Below are 24,200 nucleotides of genomic sequence, written 5' to 3' on the forward strand. Positions count from 1 at the left end.
CCCCAGCCGCCCCCCCCCCCCCCCCCCCCCGCCCCCCGCCACACCGCCGCCCACCTCGGGTTCCCAAACTGCTGGGATTACTGCACCTGGCCTCTCTCCCTGCATCTTTATGTGCCTGCAACACCAAGAGGGAGCTCTTGGCCCCTGGGTTAAGGTCAGGGCTCCAGAACCCCAGGGTCAAGGCTATGGCCGCATCCCAAGGACGGGCATCCCTGCAAGAGGCTGCATCACACAGGCATGGAAGAAGCTCCCGTGGGGCCGGCTCAAATTCCTGCTGGGGAAAGCAAGTGGAGGTGCTCCTTGACGAAACAGGGCGATCCCACCGATCTCAGGGGTTCTGTTCTGGCGTGCGAACCTGGATCGTCCAGCCTGGGCCGGGGTGGGGAGCAGACCTCGCCCTTCTTTGCTGGGGCTGAGGGTGAGGGTCCCGTTTCCCCAAAGGCCTAGCCTGGGGTTCCAGCCACAGGCCCCACTGGGCAGCGCCCGGCCCCGCCCCGCCCCTCCAGGCCTGGCACTCGTCCTGAACCAAGATGGCGCCGGCGGCTTCAGGCGCGTCACGCCACCGGGGCGTCACGCGCACCGCCCTACGGGCACCTCCCGCGCTTTTCTTAGCCCAGCAGACAGTGGCGGAACGGGCAGCGGGGGAGTAGGCGAGCGGAAAGCATGGCCCCTGGCTTGGCGGTGGCCTGGGCGGTGCTCGGGCCGCTGTTGGGCTGCGCGCTGGCGCTGCAGGGCGGGATGCTGTACCCCCGGGAGAGCCCGTCGCGGGAGCGCAAGGAACTGGACGGCCTCTGGAGCTTCCGCGCCGACTTCTCCGACAACCGACGCCGGGGCTTTGAGGAGCAGTGGTACCGGCGGCCGCTGCGGGAGGTGCGATCTCGGGGCAGGGCCGGGAGGCGTCCGGAAGCCCGGCGGTGGGAGTAGGGGAGCCCGGGCCCCCTCAGGCTCTTTCCCCTGGGCGTCCGGGAGCTGGGAGCCCGCAGGAAGTTAAAGGTCAACGGGCTTGGGGGACGCGGCGTTGGGGGACGGGGAAACGGGGACACTCTGGAGGGCCGGGGTGGAGGAGGCTGGAGGAGGAGAAAAGACTTCTGCCGAACCCCTTCCTGAGGCGAAGGCCGAGCCTGTGCAGTGTCCTTCGTTTTAATATTTATTTTTTATTTAAAAAAAATGTTTTTTGAGACTGGGTTTGCCCCTGTCTCCCAGGCTGGAGGAGAGTGGCGCCGTCCTAACTTCTGAGCTCACTCAATTCTCCCGTCCCGCAGTTTAGCTGGGGCCACCATGCCTGGCTAAAAAACAAAACAAAACAAAACAAAACAAAAAATCTTACCCGGGCTCAGTGGCTCACACCTGTAATCCCAGCACTTTGGGAGGCGGAGGCAGGCGAATCATCTGAGGCCAGGAGTTTGAGACCAGGCTGGCCAACATAACATGGTGAAACCTCGTCTCTACTAAAAATATAACAATTAACCAAGTGTGGTGGTTCATGCCTGTAATCCCGGGTACTTGGGAGGCTGATGAGTCAGGAGAATTGCTTGAACCCAGGAGGTAGAGGTTGCAGTGAGCTGAGATCATGCCACTGCACTCCAGCCTGGGCGACACAGTGAGACCTTTTTTTTTTTTTTTTTAAGATATAGGGTCTCACTAGTTACCCAGGATAGTCTCGAACTCCTGGCCTCAAGCCATCCTCCCACGTTGACCTCCCAAAGTGCTGATTACAGGCATGAACCACCCACACACTCCCCTGGCCACAGCAGCATGCACTGCACAGAGCTGGGCCCGGGGCTTGGGAGGAGGGGACAGTTTAGACGTCCTGAGGTCAGCTTTCTGGTTTTCAAGGTTCAGATAGAGGACAGGACGTGACATCAGGCCAAGGACGCCACCCGTGCTCCCCTCCTGACTTGGATGTGGTCAGCAGAGAAGTGGAACCGGGTGAGGTCTGGGCCGCTTTTGCCTGGTCTACATCCTCTTTTTCTGACTTTGCGGCATTCAGTACAGGAGGGAGAGAGGAGGGGGCTGGGTGCCAGTGTGTGCCCCACTGACAGTGTCCTAAGCAAAGCTCCCCCCAACCAGCCCTCCTCCCTGTGACATGCAATGGGCCATCTGCCTTAGTCATGGGTGTGAACCTTCTTGCCTCTGGCTGGGATGTGGCCCTGGGCTCCCTCCTGTCTCAGGAGCTATTGGGCCCCATCCACTCTGAGGAGGAACTCCTGGCTCCCCTGGCCCAGGTGCACAAACCGCCCTGGCAGTTGACCCGTTATCAGCAAGTTATCTGTTCTGCCAAGAGTCCTCACAATGTATCAGGACTTTTGCACTAAGCCTGGGACACAGCTGTGCAGCACACTGGTCCCGGATCCCTTTGGGGGCCTAGGAGCTGAGCCTGGCCCTTCTCTCCACAGTCAGGCCCCACCCTGGACATGCCAGTTCCCTCTAGCTTCAACGACATCAGCCAGGACTGGCGTCTGCGGCATTTTGTCGGCTGGGTGTGGTATGAACGGGAGGTGATCCTGCCGGAGCGATGGACCCAGGACCTGAGCACAAGAGTGGTGCTGAGGATTGGCAGTGCCCACGCCTATGCCATCGTGGTCAGTGGGGCCAGGAGCAGGCAGGGTGGGTGGGCTGTTGCATGGCATGGGACCCCCAGCTGCCACCCACAGCCTGTCTGCCGGGGTGGGATGGTGAGGGGCCCTGCCCTGCCCTGGGCGCTGTGCCCTGTGTAGGGGGATAGGTGGCCTCATCTACCCCATTGGGATGCCATTCTTCCCGTCTGACGGGCAGGCCCCAGAGCCCAATACTGTTGGATATGTGAGGGAGTGCCTGATAGCTGGGCCCCTCCTCATGCCCTGACCTGCCACCCCCTCCCCATGTCTCCTGTGTCTGCAGTGGGTGAATGGGGTCGACACGCTAGAGCATGAGGGGGGCTACCTCCCCTTTGAGGCCGACATCAGCAACCTGGTCCAGGTGGGGCCCCTGTCCTCCCAGCTCCGCATCACTATCGCCATCAACAACACACTCACCCCCACCACCCTGCCACCAGGGACCATCCAATACCTGACCGACACCTCCAAGTGGGTACCATCCTGCTTCCATTGCACGCACCCACCTTCCCGCCCCACCCGGTGGTCTTCCTGCTAGGGACAGGGTGGCCTTTGCAGAGTGGAGGCCCTGGATCTGGGGAGGCCGGGAAGGCATGTGAGCTGAGGTCAAGGGACCCAGGGCAAGGGCCCAGCGAACCACAGTCCTCCCACCCTAGGTATCCCAAGGGTTACTTTGTCCAGAATACATACTTTGACTTCTTCAACTACGCGGGACTCCAGCGGTCTGTGCTTCTGTACACAACACCCACCACCTACATCGATGACATCACCGTCACCACCGGCGTGGAGCACGACAGTGGTGAGGGCTTCTGCTAGGATCCTCCCTCAGTGGGGCCCAGGGTGGCTCTGTTTGTTCCCTGTTTGGAAAGCTCTCCCAGGAAAAAGGTGCTCCCAGCATCTCTAAACCCTCACAGGTTCCCGTCCACCTACAAAGCTAAATTCCAGGCTGTCTGAGCCGGCACGGGCTCCCGAAATCACCCCTTGGAGAAGAGGGGTCTGGCCTAACATCACACAGCTCAGGGTGGCAGTCATGTCCCTTCGCCACTGTGCTGCTCTCACTCCAGCTTCCCTTGCTACACGTCATGCTCAAGGAACAGGCAGCTTCGGGGGGCCAGGCACGGTGGCTCACACCTGTCATCCAGCACTTTGCAAGAAGGCCCTGGTAGGAGGATCTCTTGAGGCCAGTAGTTCAAGACCAGCTTGGGCAACACAGCAAGGCCATCACCACAAAAAATTTAAAAATTAGCCAGGCATGGTGATGCATGCCAGTAGTCCCAGCTGCTGAGGCAGGAGAATCACTTCAGCCTGGGCGGTCAAGGGTGCAGTGAGCTATGACTGTGCCACTCCGTTCTGGTCTGGGCCACAGAGGGAGACCCTGTCTTTCTTTTTTTTCTTTTTTTTTTGTTGAGATGGAGGCTTGCTCTGTCACCAGGCTGGAGGGCAGTGGTGTGATCTCGGCTCACTGCAATGCAATCTCTGCCTCCTGGGTTCAAGCAATTCTCCTGCCTCAGCCTCCCAAGTAGCTGGGATTACAGGCACCCGTCACTACACCCGGCTAATTTTTGTATTTTTTTTAGTAGAGATGGGTTTCACTATGTTGGTCTGACTGGTCTTGAACTCCTAACCTAAGGTGATTCACCCTCCTTGGCCTGCCAAAATGCAAGGGTTACAGGTGTGAGCCACTGCGCCCAGCTGGGGGATACCCTGTTGTTGTTGTTGTTGTTGTTGTTTTGAGATGAAGTCTCTCTTTGTTGTCCAGGCTGGAGTGCAGTGGTATGATCTTGGCTCACTGTAACCTCCGCCTCCCAGGTTCAAGCGATTCTCCTGCCTCAGCCTCCTGAACAGCTGGGATTACAGGCGTACGCCACCATGCCCAGCTAATTTTTGTATTTTTAGTAGAGATGGGGTTTCAGCATGTTGGCCAGGCTGGTTCAACTCCTGACTTCAGGATCCACCCACCTCAGTCTCCCAAAATGCTGGGATTATAGGCATGAGCCACTGGGATATCCTGTATTTATGAAAAATTTTTGTTTTAAGTTTTTTTCTTTTTTAAAACGTATATTTTTCAGGCTGGGCGCCATGGCTCACGCCTGTAATCCCAACACTTTGGGAGGCCAAGGCAGTCGGATCACGAGGTCAGGAGCTCAAGACCACCCTGGCTAACACGGTGAAACTCCATCTCTACTAAAAATACAAAAAATTAGCCGGGCGTGCTGGCGGGCGCCTGTAGTCCCAGCTACTCGGGAGGCTGAGGCAGGAGAATGGCGTGAACCTGGGAGGCGGAGCTTGCAGTGAGCTGAGATCACATCACTGCGCTCCAGCCTGGAGGACAGAGAGAGATTCCATGTCAAATAAATAAATAAATAAATAAAACATACCTTTTTCTTTTCCTGATATGAGGCCTTGCACTGTCGCCCAGGCTGGAGTGCAGTGGCAAGATTATTGACAGCTGTCATGGGGCTGCAGTTCTAAGTTTAAAGGAATTTAGGTGCTGTGCGCGGTGGCTCATGCCTGTAATCCCAGCACTTTGGGAGGCTGAGACGGACGGATCATGAGGTCAGGAGATCGAGACCATCCTGGCTAACACAGTGAAACTCCGTCTCTACTAAAAATACAAAAAAAATTAGCTGGGCGTGGTGGCGGGCGCCTGTAGTCCCAGCTGCTCTGGAGGCTGAGGCAGGAGAATGGCTTGAACCTGGGAGGGGGAGCTTGCAGTTAGCCAAGATTGTGCCACTGCACTCCAGCCTGAGCGACAGAGCAAGACTCCGTCTCAAAAAAAAACAAAACAAAAAATATTTAGGCTGGGTGTGGTGGCTAATGCTTGTCATCCCAGCACTTTGGGAATCCAAGGTGGGTGGATCGCTTGAACTGAAAAGTTTCAGAACAGCCTGGGCAACATAGTGAGACCCTGTCTGAGAAAAAATAAAATAAATGAATAAAAAAGAATTGAAAAAAGAATCACACAGCAAGCGCAATGCAACATAGAGCAGTTTATTGCCCAGGAAAAGTATTTTGGAAGTTAAGTTTAGAATAGCTCGGGCGCAGTGGCTTATGCCTGTCATCCCAGCACTTTTGGAGGCCGAGGCGGGTGGATCACTTGAGTTCAGAAGTTCAAACCAGCCTAGCCAGCATTAGCTGGGCATTGTGGTGTGAGCCTGCAATCCCAGCTACTCAGGAGGTTGAGATGGGAGAGTTGCTTGAACCTGGGAGGTGGAGGTTGCAGTGAGCTGAGATTGCAACACTGCACTCCAGCCTGGGTGACAGCAACACCCCGACAAAAAAAACAGTGAAGTGCAAAACACACGGTTCACCCTGAGACACAGAATTCAGGACAGGGTGCTCATAAGGATGAGACAGCGCCGATTATTACTGGGGAAACTCCCTTTCTGGGAGTCTTCCATGATGAATTCCTAAGGAGCTGGGAAGAGGTGTTACTGTAAGCACGTTCCTGGCTGTCCTTTGGGTGCTGCACATGCGCAGGAGCTGTACATGCGTGTTCACACGTCACGTGTCTCAGCGCCGTGGCTGGCATGTCCAAAGGACACAGTCACTTCTTGACTACCTACCCAGCCTCAAGATCATAGCTCACTAGAGCCCCGAACTCCTGGCTCAAGCAGTCCTCCCACTTCAGCCTCCCAAGTAGCTGGGGCTGCTGGGGCTGCAAGCACGCACCAGCACGCCCGGCTGATTGTTTGTGTTTTTAGGGAAGAAGTGGTTTCCTTGTGTTACCCAGGCTGGTCTTGAACTCCTGGGTTCAAGCGATCCTCCCACCTCAGCCTCCCCAAGTGTTGGGATTACAGGTGTGACCACTGTGCCTGACCAAAGCCTGTAATCCCAGCACTTGGGGAGGCCGAGGCGGGCGGATCACGAGGTCAGGAGATTGAGACCATCCTGGCTAACATGGTGAAACCCTGTCTCTACTAAAAAATACAAAAAACTAGCTGGGCGAGGTGGCGGGCGCCTGCAGTCCCAGCTACTTGGGAGGCTGAGGCAGGAGAATGGCATGAACCTGAGAGGCGGAGCTTGTAGCGAGCTGAGATCCGGCCACTGCACTCCAGCCTGGGCGACAGAGCGAGACTCCATCTCAAACCAGCACTTTGGGAGGCCAAGGCAGGTGGATCACCTAAGGTCAGGGGTTCTAGAACAGCCTGGCCAATATGGCAAAACCCCATCTCTACTAAAAAATAAAAAAATTCGCCGAGCATGGTGGTACACGTCTGTAATCCCAGGTACTTGGGAGGCTGAGGCAGGAGAATCACCTGAACCCTGGAGGTGGAGGTTGCAGTGAGCCGAGATCATGCCACTGCACTCCAGCCTGGGGAACAGAGTGAGACTCTGTTTCAAGAAAAAAAAAAATTTAAAAAATTAAATAAAAAAAAAAAGCAACAGAAACAAATGGCTGCCTGGCAGCAGTGGCTGCAGGGCACTCCCGTTTGTGCCACTCAGGTCGTGTCCCTCCCTCAGCCCTGCTCTCTCTCGTTTCTCGCAGGGCTGGTGAATTACCAGATCTCTGTCAAGGGCAGTAACCTGTTCGAGTTGGAAGTGCGTCTTCTGGATGCAGAAAACAAACTCGTGGCGAACGGGTCAGGAACCCAGGGCCAACTGAAAGTGCCGGGTGCCAGCCTCTGGTGGCCATACCTGATGCACGAACGCCCCGCCTATCTGTACTCGTTGGAGGTAATGGTGGTTTGGGACTTGCCCAAGGGAGGTCTTTTGCCTGCATCTGGTGACCCTGGCTTCAGCAGGAGCCCAGGACAGGTGAACGGGCAGGCGTGGTCCTCTGAGCTTTCTGATGTTTCTCACCCTTGGTGGGAGGCCCAGTTTTTTTTTTTTTTGAGATGGTCTCACTCTGTCACCCCGGCTGGAGTGCAGTGGCCTGATCACAGCTCACTGCAGCCTTGAGCTCTCAGCCTGCAGCAATCCTTCTACCTTGGTCTCCTGAGTAGCTGGGACTACAGGCACATGCCACCGTGCCTGGCTAATTAAAGAAAAAGTTTTTGTAGGCTGGCCACGGTGGCTCATGCCTATAATCCCAGCATTTTGGGAGGCTGAGGCGGGTGGATTATTGAGGCCAGGAGTTTGAGACCAGCCTGGCCAACATGGTGAAACCCCATCTCTACTAAAAATATGACAATTTGCTGGGCATGGTGGTACACACCTGTAATTCCAGCTACTTGGGAGACTGAGGCAGGAGAATTGCTTGAACTCAGGAGGCAGAGGGTGCAGTGAGCTGAGATCACACCACTGCAGTCCAGCCTGGGGAACAGAGTGAGACTGTCTCAAAAAAGTTTTTTTTTGTAGAGATGAGGTCTCAGGCTGTTGCCAGGCTGGTCTTGAACTCCTGGACTCCAGTGATCCTTCTGCCTTAGCTTTCCAAAATGTGAAAACTCCAGGCATGAGCCTCCTTGTCTGGTCAAGGGGAAGACCCCATTTTGAAGGGCAGGTCCCAGGGTCAACCAGGGAAGGGCAGAGCCTCTGATTGCTGCATCTCTGCTTACAGGCCCAGAGGCGGCTGCTGGCATGCACGAGGGGCCTTCCTGGCAGAGGGCTCAGGCTGTCGGGGTGCTCACACCTGGTGCTTTGGCTGTTGTAGGTGCGGCTGACTGCACAGACGTCACTGGGGCCTGTGTCTGACTTCTACACACTCCCTGTGGGGATCCGCACTGTGGCTGTCACCGAAAGCCAGTTCCTCATCAATGGGAAACCTTTCTATTTCCACGGCGTCAACAAGCATGAGGATGCGGACGTGCGTTGGGGCTCCTGGGTCCTTGTGGGGGCTGCTTCTGGTCACCCTCCACTTTCACCTTCCCTGTGTCCTGCGGTTGAGGGCAGCTCAGGGCAATGAGGCAAATGGCTCCAAATGGAGAGGGGACTCGTGGGGTGGCTCTCCAGGGTCCTGGCTCTCAGAGGAAGTGCAGCTTCGACAGGGACAGGGGTCACTCGGCTCTGCTGTCTCGTAGATCCGAGGGAAGGGCTTCGACTGGCCGCTGCTGGTGAAGGACTTCAACCTGCTTCGCTGGCTTGGTGCCAATGCCTTCCGTACCAGTCACTACCCCTACGCTGAGGAAGTGCTGCAGATGTGTGACCGCTATGGGATTGTGGTCATCGATGAGTGTCCTGGCGTGGGCCTGGCACTGCCGTGAGTCCCCGCTGTGCACCTGCTCTGCCTGCCCAGCCTATGGGCTGCACCATGACCCTCTGTCCCTTCCCTCCTGGCCTGCAGGCAGTTCTTCAACAACGTGTCCCTGCAAAACCACATGCGGGTGATGGAGGAAGTGGTGCGCAGGGACAAGAACCACCCCGCCGTTGTGATGTGGTCTGTGGCCAACGAGCCTGCGTCGCAGCTAGAATCTGCCGGCTACTACTTGAAGTGAGTGCCCCCTGCCTGCCCTTGGCTAGACTGGGGAGGAGACCCTGGCAGGTGGCTGGCTGGGGTGGGTGTGTGCTGTTCAAGATCAGCCTCCCGTCCAGCCCAATGGGAAGGCCGTCAATACCTGGACATTCAGGGGACCAAATACCCACCCACATTGTGTTTTTTGTTTTTTTTTTTTTTTTTCACTTTTTTAATTTGAGAAGGAGTCTCACTGTGTTGCCTAGGCCGGAGTGCGGTGGGGTGATCTCCGCTCACTACGACCTCTGCCTCCCGGGTTCAAGTGATTCTCCTGCCTTAGCCTCCTGAGTAGCTAGGATTACAGGCACCCATGAGCCACTGTGCCTGGCCTGTTTTATTTATTTATTTTTTTAAACAGGTTCTCACTCTGGTTGCCCAGGTTGGAGTGCAGTGGTGCAATGTTGGCTCACTGCAGCTTTGACTTCCCAGGCTCAGGTGATCCTCCTGCCTTAGCCTCCCAAGTAGCTGGGATTATAGATGTGTGTCATCGCGACCAGCTGATTTTTTCTTTTTCTTTGTTTTTGGATACAGAGTCACCCTCTGTTGCCCAGGCTGAAGTGCAGGGGCATGATCTCAGCTCACTGCAACCTCCGCCTCCCTGGTTCAAGCTATTCTCCAGCCTCAGCCTCCTGAGTAGGTGGGATTACAGGCACGGGCCACCACGCCCAGCTAACTTTTCCTTTTTTTTTTTTTTTTTCTTGAGATGGAGTCTCACTGTGGCCAGGCTGGAGTGCAGTGGCACAATCTCGGCTCACTGCAACCTTTACCTCCCAGGTTCAAGTGATTCTCCCGCCTCAGCCTCCTGAGTATTTGGGACCACAGGCACACACCAACACACTCTGCTAATATTTGTATTTTTAGTAGAGACAGGGTTTCACCATTTTCGCCAGGATGGTCTCGATCTGTTGAACTCGTGATCCACCCGCCTCGACCTCCTGAAGTGCTGGGATTACAGGCGTGAGCCACCACACCTGGCCAAGTTTTGCATTTTTCAGTAGAGATGGGGTTTCACTATGTTGAGCCAGGCTGGTCTTGGACTCCTGACCTCAGGAGATCTACTTACCTCAGCCTCCCAGAGTGCTGGGATTACAGGTGGGAGCCACCGTGCCCGGCTGATTTTTGTATTTTTAGTAGAGACTGGGTTTCACCATGTTTGCCAGATTGGCCTGGAACTCCTGGCCTCTAGTGATCCTCCTGCCTCAGCTTCCCAAAGTGCAGGGATTACAGGTGTGAACCACCGCACCCGGCCCCCTTTTCTTCCTTACAATCGTGCAGTTCTAACTCAGCGTTCAGAGTAGGTTTTTCACTTGCGGTAGAGGCAGCAGAGGTGGTAGAAATGCTTCTTGACTCATACAGCACACCCCAATTTCATGCAGTGCTTTGGGCTGAGCCAAGTCTGCAGCAGGCAGAAGGCTGTGAGAAGTTGTCGCAGGCTGGGCCATGGACAATTCAGAGCTCAGGCCACAGAGGTGTGCTCAGCAGGACTGGGTGGACAGGACGTTTGTTGCGAAGGGAAGGGGAAGAGTACAGGCTTCCAGGAGCAGGTGTTTGAGGCTTCCAGATAGGCTTCTTTGGGAGGTGGCCAGAGGAGATGCCTGTTTTCTGGGGCAGGATTTGGAGGGAGCCACCCAGGCTGGAGAGGTTCAGCCAGGCTGTCCCAAGGCTTTGAAGCTTCCCATCTGAGAGCCTGGCTGTTGGAGAGTGTGGGTGTGGAACTTGAGTTAGGGGGTTCTGTTCTGACCTGTGCCAGTCACAGCCTTCAGATGGGCAGAGCAATGATTGGGGAGGGCGTAAAAGGAGAAATGAACCAAGGAAGGAGGACGACAGGCTTCAACAACAGTCTGGGCTGGGCGTGGTGGCTCACACCTGTAATCCCAGCACTTTGGGAGGCCAAGGTGGGTGGATCACCTGAGGTCAGGAGTTTGAGACCAGCCTGGCCAACCGATATTGAAACCCCATCTCTACTAAAAGTAAAAAAATTAGCTGGGTCGGGAGGTGGACGCTTGTAATCCCAGCTACTTGGGAGGCTGAGGCAGGAGAATTGCTTGAACGTGGGAGGCAGAGGTTGCAGTGAGCCAAGATGATGTCATTGTACTCTAGCCTGGGCTACAGAGTGAGATTTTGTCTCTCAGAAAAAAAAAAAGGGCTGGGTGCGATGGCTCACGCCTGTAATCCCAGCACTTTGGGAGGCCGAGGCGAGCAGATCACGAGGTCAGGAGTTCAAGAGCAGCCTGACCAACATGATGAAACCCCGTCTCTACTAAAAATACAAAAATTAGCCAGGCATGGTGGTGCGCGCCTGTGATCCCAGCTACTTGGGAGGCTGAGGCAGGAGAATCGCTTGAACCTGGGAGACGGAGGTTGCAGTGAGCCGAGATCAGGCCTTTGCACTCCAGCCTGGGTGACAGAACAAGACCCTGTCTCAAAAAAAAAAAAAGTCTATACTGTGGAGGACTCGGGTGGGTGCTGGGAGCTCTGAGCACGGATGGGTCCCTCTGTTGGGTTTTTCTTCCCTTCATCCCTCCTGGTTGACTCTACTCAGTATAAGGGCCATTTCCTCTTATTTATTTATTTATTTTTTGAGATGGAGTTTTGTTCTTGTTGCCCAGGCTGGAGTGCAATGGCGCGATCTCAGCTCACCACAACCTCTGCCTCGTGGGTTCAAGCAATTCTCCCGCCTCAGCCGCCTGAGTAGCTGGGATTACAGGCATGCACCACCATGCCCGGCTAATTTGTATTTTCAGTAGAGACGGGGTTTCTCCATGTTGGTCAGGCTGATCTTGAACTCCCCACCTCAGGTGATCCGCCCGCCTCGGCCTCCCAAACTGCTGAGATGAGCCACCGCACCCTTCCTAAGGGTCGTTTCTTCTAAGAGGCTGTCCTTGACTCTCCAGTCCAAGTTATGTTTATTGTCTAGCAGAGCCCAATTGCTGTCACCACTTGTCACTTCCATTTGAAACATTTCTTTCATTGTTTGTTTTTCAGAGTCAGGGTCTCGCTCTGTTCCCCAGACTGGACTGCAGTGGTACAATCACGGCTCATTGCCACCTCGGCCTCCTAGGCTTAAGCGATCCTCCCCACTCAGCCTCTCAAATACCTGGGACCATAGGCGTGCACCGCCATGCCAGTCTAAGTTAAAAAAAACTTTTTTTCCCCCAAGATGGAGTCTTGCTCTGTTGCCCAGGCTGGAGAGCAGTGGTATGATTTTGGCTCACTGCAACCTCTACCTCCTGGGTTCAAGCAATTTTTCTGCCTCAGCCTCATGAGTACCTGGGATTACAGGTGTGTGCCACCATGCCTGGCTAGGGTTTTTTTGTATTTTTTTGTAGAGATAGAATTTCACCATGTTGGCCAGGCTGGTCTCAAACTCTTGACCTCATGATCCACCCGCGTCGGCCTCCCAAAGTGTTGGGATTACAGGCGTGAGCCACCATGCCCGCCCTAATTTTTAAATTTGTTGTAGAAACCAGGTCTTGCTATGTTGCCCAGGCTGGTCTTGAAATGCTGGTCTCTAGTAAGCCTCCAAAGTGCTGGGATTCTAGGTGTGAGCCACCGTGCCTGGCTCTTGCACCATGTCTCTGTGCATGCGTCTCCACTCCCACTGCAGGACCTGTGGACTTAGATTTGAGTCACTGCTGAGCACCTCACACCCAGCCACATGCCTACTTTCCAGGGAGTGCCCCTGTTTGCTTGATGCATTAATAAATACCCCACCCAAATCTGCACCCATCCACTCCTGTGTTCAAGAGCTGTTTCAGGGAGTCAACCTCATTTTTAGCAGTGTTCAGCCAAGTGACCACGGTTCTGTGTACCTGGAAGGGTGGCTGCTCCTCTGGGAGGATAGGATTCGGAGATACGGGGAGAAAGAGTGATGTTAGAGAGCTCAGTCTAGGACTAGAGGAACATGTGCCCTTACGTAAAATACATCTCCAGTTAGGGAAGAAAGCAGCAGCTCCATGCTTTTTTGTTTTTATTTATTTGTTTGTTCTGAGACAGGGTCTTGCTCTGTGGACCAGGCTGGAGTGCAGTGGTGTGATCTCGGCTCACTGCAACCTCCACCTCCCGGGTTCAAGTGATTCTTGTGCTTCAGCCTCCCGAGTAGCTGGGGTTACAGATGCATGCCCCCATGCCTGGCTAATTTTTGTATTTGCAGTAGAGATGGGATTTCACCATGTTGGCCAGGCTGATCTTGAACTCCTGACCTCAGGTGATCCACCTGCCTCGGCCTCCCAAACTGCTGGGATTACGGGTGTGAGCCCCCTTGCCTGGCTGCATGTTGTTTTCTAGCGGGGGAAGATGGGACAGAGAGGATGGGAGGGTGCCTGAGACCTTGGACTGACAGAACCCCTGTCTTCTGCCTTTTGTGGACAGGATGGTGATCGCTCACACCAAAGCCTTGGACCCCTCCCGGCCTGTGACCTTTGTGACCAACTCCAACTATGCAGCAGACAAGGGGGTGAGCCTGGGGGTCCCCATCCCACTTCTCCCTGCCTTTGCCTAGGCTCATCCTGAAACCTGCTCATTGGAACAGCTGGAAAGCACCATGCGCTGGGTTTTTTTCATTTCATTTTTTTGAGACGGAGTCTTGCTCTCTCGCCCAGGCTGAAGTGCAGTGGCGTGATCTCGGCTCACTGCAAGCTCCGCCTCCAGGGCTCACGCCATTCTGCTGCCTCAGCCTCCCGAGTAGCTGGGACTGCAGGCACCCGCCACCACACCCAGCTAATTTTTTTGTATTTTTAGTAGAGACGGGGTTTCACCATGTTAGCCAGGATGGTCTCGATCTGACCTCTTGATCCACCCACCTCTGCCTCCCAAAGTGCTGGGATTACAGGCGTGAGCCACCACACCCGGCCAGCATTTTTACTAGAAAGAAGTATGTTCAGAACACATTAGAAACTAGCCAGTTGGACACAGAAGCCTCTGCTGCTCAGCTGTGAGCCCTGCTGTGCTGAAGCTTGGGGTGGTCCTACTCGGTCTTCCCTGCCCTGCTCCTAGGATGGACTCTTGCAAGTCCTCTACAGCCCACAGTGCTGCCTCGTGAAAGCTGCCTCAAGATTCTCTGTGACAGCCGGGCATGGTGGCTTACGTCTATCATCCCAGCACTTTGGGAGGCTGAGGCAGGTGGATCACTTGAGGTCAGGAGTTCAAGACCAGCCCAGCCAACTGGTGAAACTTGGTTTCTACCTAAAACACAAAAAAATTAGCCACGCATGGTGGTGCGCACCTGTAATCCTAGCTACTTGGGAGGCTGAGGCACGAGAAGCACCTGATCGTGGGAGGCAGAGGTTGCAGTGAGCTGAGATCGCTCCACTAACATTCTAGTCTGGGGGACAGAGCGAGACTCTCTCCCAAAATGAAACAAAAAAAGATTTTCTGTGAGAATGACTTCATCGGCCTCTCAGGTGGGAGCGCTTCTCCAGGGCAAGGTGAGGGGAAGCCCAGTGATGGGAGTGCTCCCTGGAGAGGACACAGTTCCAGTGGCGGGGGCCCTGGGCTTTGGCTGAGGACTGTGCGTTGGCAGCTGCTGTGCCTCTCACAGCCCTTCCCAGCTGCACACGTCGTGAGCATCAACGTGGAGTGACAGGCCTGCCTCCTTTGGGCCACTTTGTGACCATGTTTCCTGCCTATGGAGCAGGGTAATTTCAGGATCTAAATTGGTGTACTTGCATGTTCTCAGCCCCAGGAGGCAGCTCTTCCCGTTCTAGGTTGGTTTTTTTTTTTTTTTTTTTTTTGGTAGAAATGGGGTCTTGCAATATTGCCCAGGCTGGTCTTGAACTCCTGGGATCAAGCGATCCTCCTACCTTGGCCTCCCAATGTGCAGGGATTACAGGCATGAGCCACTGTGCCCTGCTAATTTTTTCACTACTATTTTTTGTAGAGCTGGGGTCTTGCTGTGTTACCCAGGCTGGTCTTGAACCCCTGGCCTCAAGCCATCCTCCTGCCTCAGCATCCCAGAGTGCTGGGATTACATCCCCTTCTTACCTTCTCTGTCAGAGGAGCCCCGCAGTGTGTGAGTGCTAAGTCATGCTGTCTTCTGGGTGCTGAATGGTCTCTGCTGCTCTGGTCCTAGGCTCCGTATGTGGATGTGATCTGTTTGAACAGCTACTACTCTTGGTATCATGACTATGGGCACCTGGAGTTGATTCAACAGCAGCTTACCACCCAGTTTGAGAGCTGGTATAAGACGTATCAGAAGCCCATTATTCAGAGCGAGTATGGAGCGGAAACGATTGTAGGGTTTCACCAGGTAAGCGGTGTTGAGCTTTCTGCTTGTGTGTTCTCTCGAGGCAGAGATGTCACTCACCTCCCCTGGCCTGCCCTGCGCCCACTGCACTGCTCCCCTCACTTCAGCTTTGGGCTCACCTCCTGCTGTCTCATCCATGTTCCCTCCTGCCAGCAGCCAGGCCTCGGCCCCCTTCGCTTGGTCCTCACAGGTGGCCTCCTTACCGGCTTTGTTTCCAGACAGCCTCCTATCACCTGTGCCCACATAGTCTTCTTAACAAATCCAAATTTGTATTTGTTTGTTTTTGAGACTGGGTCTTTCTTTGTCGCTAAGGCTAGAGTGTGGTGATGTGATCACTGCTCACTGCAGCCTTAACCTCGTGGGCACAAGTGATCCTCCCACCTCAACCTCCTGAGTAGCTGGGACCATAGGCACATGTCAACATGCCTGGCTAATTTTTTTACTTTCGTAGAGATGGGGTCTTGCTGTGTTGCCCAGGCTGATCTTGAACTCCTGGGCTCAAGTGATCTCCTGCCCCAGCCTCCCAAAGTGGTGAGATTACAGGTGTGAGCCTCTGCGCCAGCCACAGATGACAATTTTGGGAGTCCTGTCATTGGCTCCCCCAGGCCCACAGGACAAAGCCCTAAACCCTGGTCAGGACACTCAGTGTCCTCTGCTCTCTCCTGGGTTTTCATCCTCTTCTCGCCTCACTCCTGGCCACTGATCTGTCTCCACTGCCCTCGTTTGCTCCGCTCTTGCTTGAGCTGTTTCTTCTGCCTGGAATGCCCATGTTGGCACCACAATCACCAACTAAAAGATTCTTTTTTAAAAATGTTTATTTTTTAGAGATAGGGTCTTGCTATGTTGTCCGGGCTGGTCTCAAACTCCTGGACTCAACTGATCTTCCCGCCTTGGCCTCCAAAAGTGCTGGGATTACAGGCGTGATCCACTGTGCTAGCCTTTTTTTTTTTTTTTGCAGGGTCTTATTCTGTTGCCCAGGCTGGGGTGCAGTGGTGCCATCATAGCTCACTGCAGCCTTCAACTCCTGGGCTGAAGCGATTCCCCTGCCTCAGCCTCCTGAGTAGCTGGGACTACTGGCATCACCACCATGGGCAGCCTATTTTTAATTTTTTTTTGTAAAGATGGACTCTCGCTATCAGGCTGGTCTGGAACTCCTGGCCTCATGTGATTCTCCTGCCTTGGACTCCCAAAGTACTGGGAATCCAGGCATGAGCCACCATGCCCGGCCTGTCCCCATTTTTTTTAATCCATCTGATTTTTTTGTCCTTCTCACCAAAGATATGTTGGTTTATCTTGTGAGGTTTTTTTTTCATGTGAATTCCTGAACCCCATCCAGCCCCTCATTCCCACCCCAGCCAGCTCACACACTTGTTTGTCAGCTCCTGGGACTCCCGTTGACACACAGGGAATAGCCACCCACAGTGGACTACGCTGTTCTGTTTGCACCCTTAAATTTATCATGCTTACAGAATGCCACTTCTGCAAACTAGTTAAGTAGGAGGAGGTGGCTCGTGGATATGCTCGCTTGCTCATCTGTTTTGAAAAGGTAACCAGCTCTGAATTCTTTTTTTTTTTTTTTTTTGAGATGAGTTTCGCTCTTGTTGCCCAGGCTGGAGTGCAGTGGCGCAATCTCGGCTCACTGCAACCTCCACCTCCTAGTTTCAAGCGATTCTCGTGCCTCAGCCTCCCGAGTAGCTGGGATTACAGCCACGCACCACCATGCCCACCTAATATTGTATTTTCAGTAGAGATGAGGTTTCACCATGTTGGTCAGGCTGGTCTTGAACTCCTGACCTCAAGTGATCCACCCGCCTTGGCCTCCCAAAGTGCTGGGATTACAGGTATGAGCCACCGTGCCAAGCCCCAGCTCTGAATTCTTAAGAAACTCTCGAGAGGGTCTAGGTCAGTGCTGATAGAACCTCTGCAGTGCTGGGCCTGGTGGCTCACACCTGGAATGCTAGCACTTTGGAAGGCCAAGGTCAGAGGATCTCTTGAGCCCAGGAGTTTGAGACCAGTCTGCGTAACACAGACCCCATCTCTACAAAAAATTTAAAATTAGTTAGGCATTGTTGTGAGTGCTTATAGTCCAGGATACTTGGGAGGCTGAGGTGGGAGGATTGTTTGAGCCCAGTAGGTCGAGGCTGCATTCAGCTCTGATGGCACCACTATACTCCCACCTGGGTGACCTTGTTTCAAAAAAAAAGCTCTTGCAGTGATGGAAATGTTCTACATTTGCACTGTCTGAAATGGTACACACTAGCTACACATGGCTACTGAGGTCTTGATATATGACTAGGATAACTGAATTGATTTAGTTTAAAATAATTTTTTTTTGAGACAGCCTCACTCTGTTGCCCAGGCTGGAGTGCAGTGGCGTAGTCACAGCTCACTGCTCGCCCTCCTGAGCTCAAGCGATCCTCCCTCCTTAGCCCCCAAAGTAGCTGGAACCACAGGTGTGCGCCACCACGCCTGGCTAATATTTAGGCTTTTTGTAGAGGCTGGGTCTCACTGTGTTGCCTAGACTAGTTTTGAACTCCGGGCTCAAGTGATCCTCCTGCCTCGACCTCCAAAAGTGCTGGGATTACAGACCTGAGCTACCACGCCCAGCCTGGTTTAGTTTAATTTAATTATATTTATTTATTTATTTGAGACAGGGTCTTGCTGTGTCACCCAAGCTGGAGTGCAGTGTTGTGAACACAGCTCACTGCTTCTTTGATCTCCAGGGCTCAAGCAGTCCTCCCACCTCAGCCTCCCAAACTGCTGGGATGACAGGCAAGAGCCACTGCACCTGGCCCAAAGACATATTTTTACCTGTAGTGTAGTGTAGCCTTAAGACTGTACTAGCAGATAGAGGTGGAAAAGTAATGTAAAGCGAATATCAAATTATGTTTATAAATAAAGCAGTTGCTCATTAAGTTGTTTTCTTTTTAAACTTCCTTTTTTATTCTGGGTTACATCATTCCCTGGCTGTCTTTACCCCAGCATCAGTGAGTCCTGCAGTCACTATAGCCCCCTGCGAGGACAGGTATTTTGGTCACTATCAAGTGGATCTTTATTTTTATCTAACATTTACAATTCTGCCAGTTCTGACTCTTACATTCTCTTTGCCTTGAATCCCAGGATCCACCTCTGATGTTCACTGAAGAGTACCAGAAGAGTCTGCTAGAGCAGTACCATGTGGTTCTGGATCAAAAACGCAGAAAGTACGTGGTTGGAGAGCTCATCTGGAATTTTGCCGATTTCATGACTGAACAGTGTAAGTGGCAGTTTGGCTTATGGGATAAGGTACCCGTCCTTATTTTTTCAGGTTGCCTTGCCAATGCTGGCCATTTCAATTATAAGAATATTGGAAACAAAGCGGGGAAGCTGGTTTAATCCATGTAGGTTGCGTTGAGAATTTCGTAGGAAAAGTAAGTTGTGCTTAGGAAGTAGGAAAGCACTCAGGCCCCCCCTCCCAAATATGGTCAAAAAGCAAACAGGAGAGTCAGCTATGGTGAGGCAAGTCTAGCTTGCCTTGTTCTTGTCTATTTCATAGCCAAGGAGGAAGGAAAAACGGGACCTCATTATGGATTTACTTTTGGGAAACACTCATTATTCCATAGTAGGGTACAAAGCCTGAGAAGCTTAAGGTATTTCAGGCTGTTGTATATTACTCACTTGCGAAAAGCAGGCTCATCGAATACGGGTAAGTTTCAATGCGTCTTAAATGTGGCAGCATTTAAAAGTCTTCAGGCTGGGCATGGTGGCTCACGCCTGTAATCTCAGCACTTTGGGAGGCAAGGGTGGGAGGATCGCTTGAGGCCAGGAGTTTGAGACCAGCCTCAGCATAGCAAGACCCCATCTCTACAAAAATAAATTAGCTAGGCGTGGTGGTGTGTGCCTGTAGTCCCAACTGCTTGGGAAGCTGAGGCAGGCGGATCACTTGAGCACAGGAGTTGGAGGCTGCAGTGAGCTATGATTGCACCACTGCACGAGAGCCTGGGCAACAGAGCGAGACCTGCCTTTAAAAAACAAAATTGGTCTTCAAAGAGAGTAACATCTGTGTTCTCACGTGGGGATGGATGAGGGGCTGCCATGTTCGCTATGAATGTGTCCCATTTCTTCTTAGTTTATGGACTTACTGTAAACTCAGGATGGCAGTTTGGTGGGTTGGAGAAGGACATGGTAATGGTGGGAATTATATTACTTACAGGGGAAGACAGGCCTTTAAAAGGTTAAAGCTTAAAAGTGAGAGTGGAAAAGGGATGAATGAATGAACAAGATGAGGTGAGAAAGAAGAGGTAAAGGGAAAAGGAGAACAGGAAGCTCTTCTTCTGCGTGGCACCTGCAATAAATGGTGTCTGGGGACATCCATGATGGCAGTTTTGTGGAGAGGTGTGAGGCTTTATGTGATAAGAAATGAGCTGCAGGTTGGGTGCGGTGGCTTATGCCTGTAATCCCAGCACTTTGAGAGGTTGAGGTGGGCAGATCACCTAAGGTCAGGAGTTTAAGACCAGCCTGGCCAACATGGAGAAACCCCGTCTCTACTAAAAATACAAAATTAACCGGGCATGGTGGCACATGCCTGTAATCCCAGCCACTTGGGAGACTGAGGCATGAGAATCGGTTGAACCTGGGAGATGGAGATTGCAATGAGCTAAGATCAGACCACTGTACTCTAGCTTGGGCAATAAAGTGAGAGTCTTTTTTTTTGAGAGGGGGTTTTGCTCTTGTTTCCCAGGCGGGAGTGCAGTGGCACTATCTCAGCTCACTGCAACCTCCACCTCCCGGGTTCAAGCAATTCTCCTGCCTCAGCCTCCCAATTAACTAGGATTACAGGCATGCACCACCACACCCGGCTAATTTTGTATTTTTAGTAGAGACAGGGTTTCTCCATGTTGGACAGGCTGTGCTTGAACTACCGACCTCAGGGGATCCACGCATCTGGGCCTCCCAGAGTGCTGTGATTACAGGCATGAGCCATCGTGGCCGGCTGACTCAATCTTAGAAAAAAGAAATGAGCTGCATCACGATGGGCAAGTCGCCTAAGCGTATCATAAGCCTGTCCAGTGGGGATAGTGCCGCCACCTTGTGGGTGTTGTAAGGGCTGCATTTGACGAAGTACTTGGTGGTGCCTGTGTTCACTCATGGAAGAAACAGTCTTGAACATTTCCGTGGGGAAGGCCTCCTTTCTATTTAACATTTCCATTTAGTGGTGGTCTCACTGGGGACGGAGAGTGTCCTGAGAGCACAGCCCTGACAGGTCTTTGCCAGCTGTGTTTCCCACCGGCCTCAGCTCAGGCCTGATGACCACTGGTGGTGGGTGCTGACAAGCTGAACATCGGCCCTGCCCCAGAGGACTTTGAACTCCATGAGTAGGTCCCACGTTGGCACCTGTGGCTGGTCAGGACCCCGGCTCCCACTAGGCGCTGTCTCTTCAGAAAGACCCAAGCCTTTTGAAGGGTAACTGTCCTAGATACCCACAGCCCTCTGCCTACCTAGTTACCAGACAGCTGGGAAGCCAGCATGTAAACCTTATTTTTGCAAGTAAAAAATAAACTTTTGGTGCTTTTTTTTTTTTTTTTTTTGAGATGGAGTCTCACTCTGTCACCCAGGCTGGAGTGCAGTGGCATGATCCCAGCTCACTGCAACCTCTGCCTCCTGGGTTCAAGCAATTCTTCTGCTCCAGCCTCCTGAGTAGCTGGGACTACAGGCACCCACCACCATGCCCGGATAATTTTTGTATTTTTAGTAGAGCTGAGGTTTCACCATATTGTCCAGGCTGGTTTTGAACTCCTGACCTTGTGATCTGCCTGCCTTGGCCTCCCAAAGTGCTGGGATTACACAGGCATGAGCCACTGTGCCCGACCAATTTTTTTATTTTTAATAGAGACGGGGTTTTCTCACGTTGGCCAGGCTGGTCTCGAACTCCTGACCTCAGGTGATCCACCTGCCTCAGCCTCCCAAAGCGCTGGGATTACAGGCATGAGCCACCATACCCAGCCACTGTTTTGGGTTTTTCCCGTAACAGACTAGAAAACTAGGAATTAACACATCAGGAAACCTGAGTGTTTGGGCAGAGCAGTGGTATTTAAATATTTCAACCCATAAACTGTCATTTCACAGCAAGCATCCTGAAACTATAAGAGGACATTTGGCTGAACATGGTGGCTCGTGCTTATAATCCCAGCACTATGGGGAGGCTGAGGAGGGCAGATTGCTTGAGCCCAGTAGTTTGAGACCAGCCTTGGCAACATAATGAGACCTTGTCTTTACTAAAAAAAAAAAAAAAATTAGCCAAGTATGGGGTTATTTGAGAGGCTGAGGCGGAGGATCGCCTGAGCCCAGGAGGTTGAGGCCACAGGGATTTATGATTGTCACTGCATTCCAGCCTGGGGGACAGTGAGAAAAAAGAAAAAAAAAAGACATTGCTATGTAGTGCCTACCTTGGATCCAGTGTGGTTCTAACTTGACCCATCAGAAGTCATCTGAATCACTTTGTGTTTTTTTTGTTTGTTTGTTTGTTTTTAGCACCGACGAGAGTGCTGGGGAATAAAAAGGGGATCTTCACTCGGCAGAGACAACCAAAAAGTGCAGCGTTCCTTTTGCGAGAGAGATACTGGAAGATTGCCAATGAAACCAGGTATTCCCACTCAGTAGCCAAGTCACAGTGTTTGGAAAACAGCCTGTTTGCTTGAGCAAGACTGACACCACCTGTGTGTCCCTTCCTCCCCGAGTCAGGGTGACTTCCACAGCAGCAGAACAAGTGCCTCCTGGACTGTTCACGGCAGACCAGAACGTTTCTGGCCTGGGTTTGCTGGTCATCTGTGCTAGCAGGGAACGCTAGAGGTGGAAATAAAAGATTTTCTAGTATGGAAATAAAGAGTTGGCATGAAAGTGGCTACTGAAAAGCATCTGAAATCATTTCTGTGCGTCGCGCTGTTTTCAGAGCCTTAACTATGTGTGGACTGTGGAGAAACTGCTGCTCCAACACCCCCACCATGTTCAGAGCAGCTGGTTCCAGAGGGCATCTGCAGGAATAGCCCCATGGTCCTAGGGCCGCCGTGTTTGTGTGGCAAACCGGGCCAGCCTCGACAGGGAGTGAGTAGAAGATGTTCACAGCTGCCGTTCAACTCCTCAGATGAGCTAAAGTCCCACATGTACCAACAAATTCATAGAAACGCGGTCATGCTGCAGCACTTAGCAGGGTCTGTGAGCCAGTTTCCACGTAGTTAAGCTGGCAGTGTCTGAACTGGAAGGTTAGAGGTAACTGGTTCTCCCAGGACATCCTTCTGACCTCAGCCATAGGGTCTTGACAGAAACGGACAGATGAGTGTAAAAGCCCATTGGCTTTATTGTAACAGATGCCACTGAGTGTGACAAGACCTCCTTAAACAACTCTGCCTACAAATCAGCATTCCATGGCTTTACACCCCGAAATGACGCCGCCTACCCCTCCCAGAGCACAGTCTTTCCTTAAGGACTCTCTCCTCCCTCTCTTCAAGGGCTCCAGTAAGGCAAGGATGGTGCATCAGTTCTGATTTGAAGTATACGCTTTGGAAAAATATTCCTTTTGCTGTCCAGTCAGTTGAAAGTGAACCGATACAGTTTTGTTGTGTTTTGTTTTGTTTTGAGACAGTCTTGCTCTGTCGGCCAGGCTGGAGTGCAGTGGCGCAACCTCGGCTCACTGCAACCTTCACCTCCGGGGTTCAAGCAATTCTCCTGCCTCAGCCTCTGAAGTAGCTGGAACTACAGGCAACTGCCACCACTCCCAGCTAAATTTCTAAAAATATTTTTAGTAGAGACGGGGTTTCGCCATCTTGGCCAGGCTGGTCTCGAACTCCTGACCTCAGATTATCCGCTTGCCTCAGCCTTCCCAAGTGTTGGGATTACAGGCGTGAGGCACCGTGCCCGTCCTCCAGTATAGTTCTTGCTATAGAACTTGATTTCCCCTCTCTTGTGGTTGAGCCCCCTGTCTCCACACAGACCCTCCTTTTTAGCTTTCCTGTGCAAGCTCCATGAAATAAAGAATAAAGTTAATTTCACCTGGTTTTATTAGGCATCGTCAGTCCATTTTTAAAAAATGAGAATGTAGTCAGTTCCAATTAAGATCTAGGGCTTGTATATTTTTTATCAACCTCTCTTTAGTTTTCGAAGGAATCAAGTTTTGTGTTCCAGTATGTCAAAGTGTAATCAGTAAAAGTTGACAAACATTAAGAAAAGTTAAATACAGTAGATACATCTAAATGGTTTACAAAGTAGGGGCAGTCCCTTTTTTTTATTTTATTTTTTGAGATGGAGTCTTCTTCTGTTGCCCAGGCTGCAGTGCAGTGGCATGATCTCGTCTCACTGCAACCTCTTCCCAGGTTCAAGCAATTCTCCTGCCTCAGCCTCCTGAATAGCTGGGATTACAGGCACACGCCACAATCCTGGCTAGTTTTTTTGTATTTTTAGTAGAGACGGGCTTTCACCATGTTGGCCAGGCTGGTCTTGAACTCCTGACCTCAAGTGATCCACCCACCTTGGCCTCCCAAAGTGCTGGGATTACAGGCGTGAACCATTGCGCCCGGTGGGGGCAGTGTCCCTTTCCACAGGTCTTAAGCTCCAGCACAGGACACACTTGTTCTAGTCCATGAAGGATAGCTTAGCTGTATTTCCAACAGATTCATCCTTCTTGCCGATGCTACCTTTTTAGAGGATTATACGTGGAGTATTCAAGGTAAGCCAAAGTAAAACTATGGAAAAACAGCTCATAATACATTCTGAGTGTTCACAGAACAGTAGGCAGCGACACATTTTGTCATTAATTTTTGACAATCACATACATCATAATCCCACAGGAATTCCAAGATCTAGAGGTCTGATGACTCTGAATCTCCTGCAAGTTACGTATGATTTAAGAGAAAAAGAATCAACCCTGTATACCTTAGAAATGAGGTGACAGTATTGACTTCAAGAATATAAGGCTCCTACCGAGTCTAAAAAGACCTCG

At 52.2% G+C, this 24,200-nt stretch overlaps 1 protein-coding gene across 6 annotated transcripts; it reads left to right on the plus strand.

Annotated features, from left to right (window-relative positions):
- Nucleotides 1-522: 522 nt before the first annotated feature.
- On the plus strand, nt 523-24,079 carry LOC111530452 (beta-glucuronidase). 6 transcript variants are annotated; one of them, XM_023197659.3, is made up of 13 exons: nt 523-870; nt 2,397-2,582; nt 2,881-3,065; nt 3,251-3,393; nt 7,084-7,271; nt 8,188-8,340; nt 8,555-8,733; nt 8,818-8,964; nt 13,357-13,441; nt 15,056-15,232; nt 18,350-18,485; nt 21,740-21,851; nt 24,049-24,079. In XM_023197659.3, exons 1-13 carry the CDS (start codon nt 664-666, stop codon nt 24,062-24,064), a joined length of 1,914 nt encoding a protein of 637 aa, XP_023053427.1. In that variant the 5' UTR covers nt 523-663; the 3' UTR covers nt 24,065-24,079. The 6 variants fall into 6 exon arrangements, 5 of the variants coding, with proteins under 5 accessions (XP_023053427.1, XP_023053425.1, XP_023053426.1 ...); XM_023197657.1 differs by lacking the exon at nt 24,049-24,079 and adding an exon at nt 21,950-22,119; XM_023197658.2 differs by lacking the exon at nt 24,049-24,079 and having other exon boundaries at nt 21,740-22,119.
- The last annotated feature ends 121 nt before the right edge of the window (nt 24,080-24,200 follow it).

Source organism: Piliocolobus tephrosceles, unplaced genomic scaffold (assembly GCF_002776525.5).
Source record: "Piliocolobus tephrosceles isolate RC106 unplaced genomic scaffold, ASM277652v3 unscaffolded_77, whole genome shotgun sequence".
Taxonomy (NCBI): domain Eukaryota; kingdom Metazoa; phylum Chordata; class Mammalia; order Primates; family Cercopithecidae; genus Piliocolobus; species Piliocolobus tephrosceles.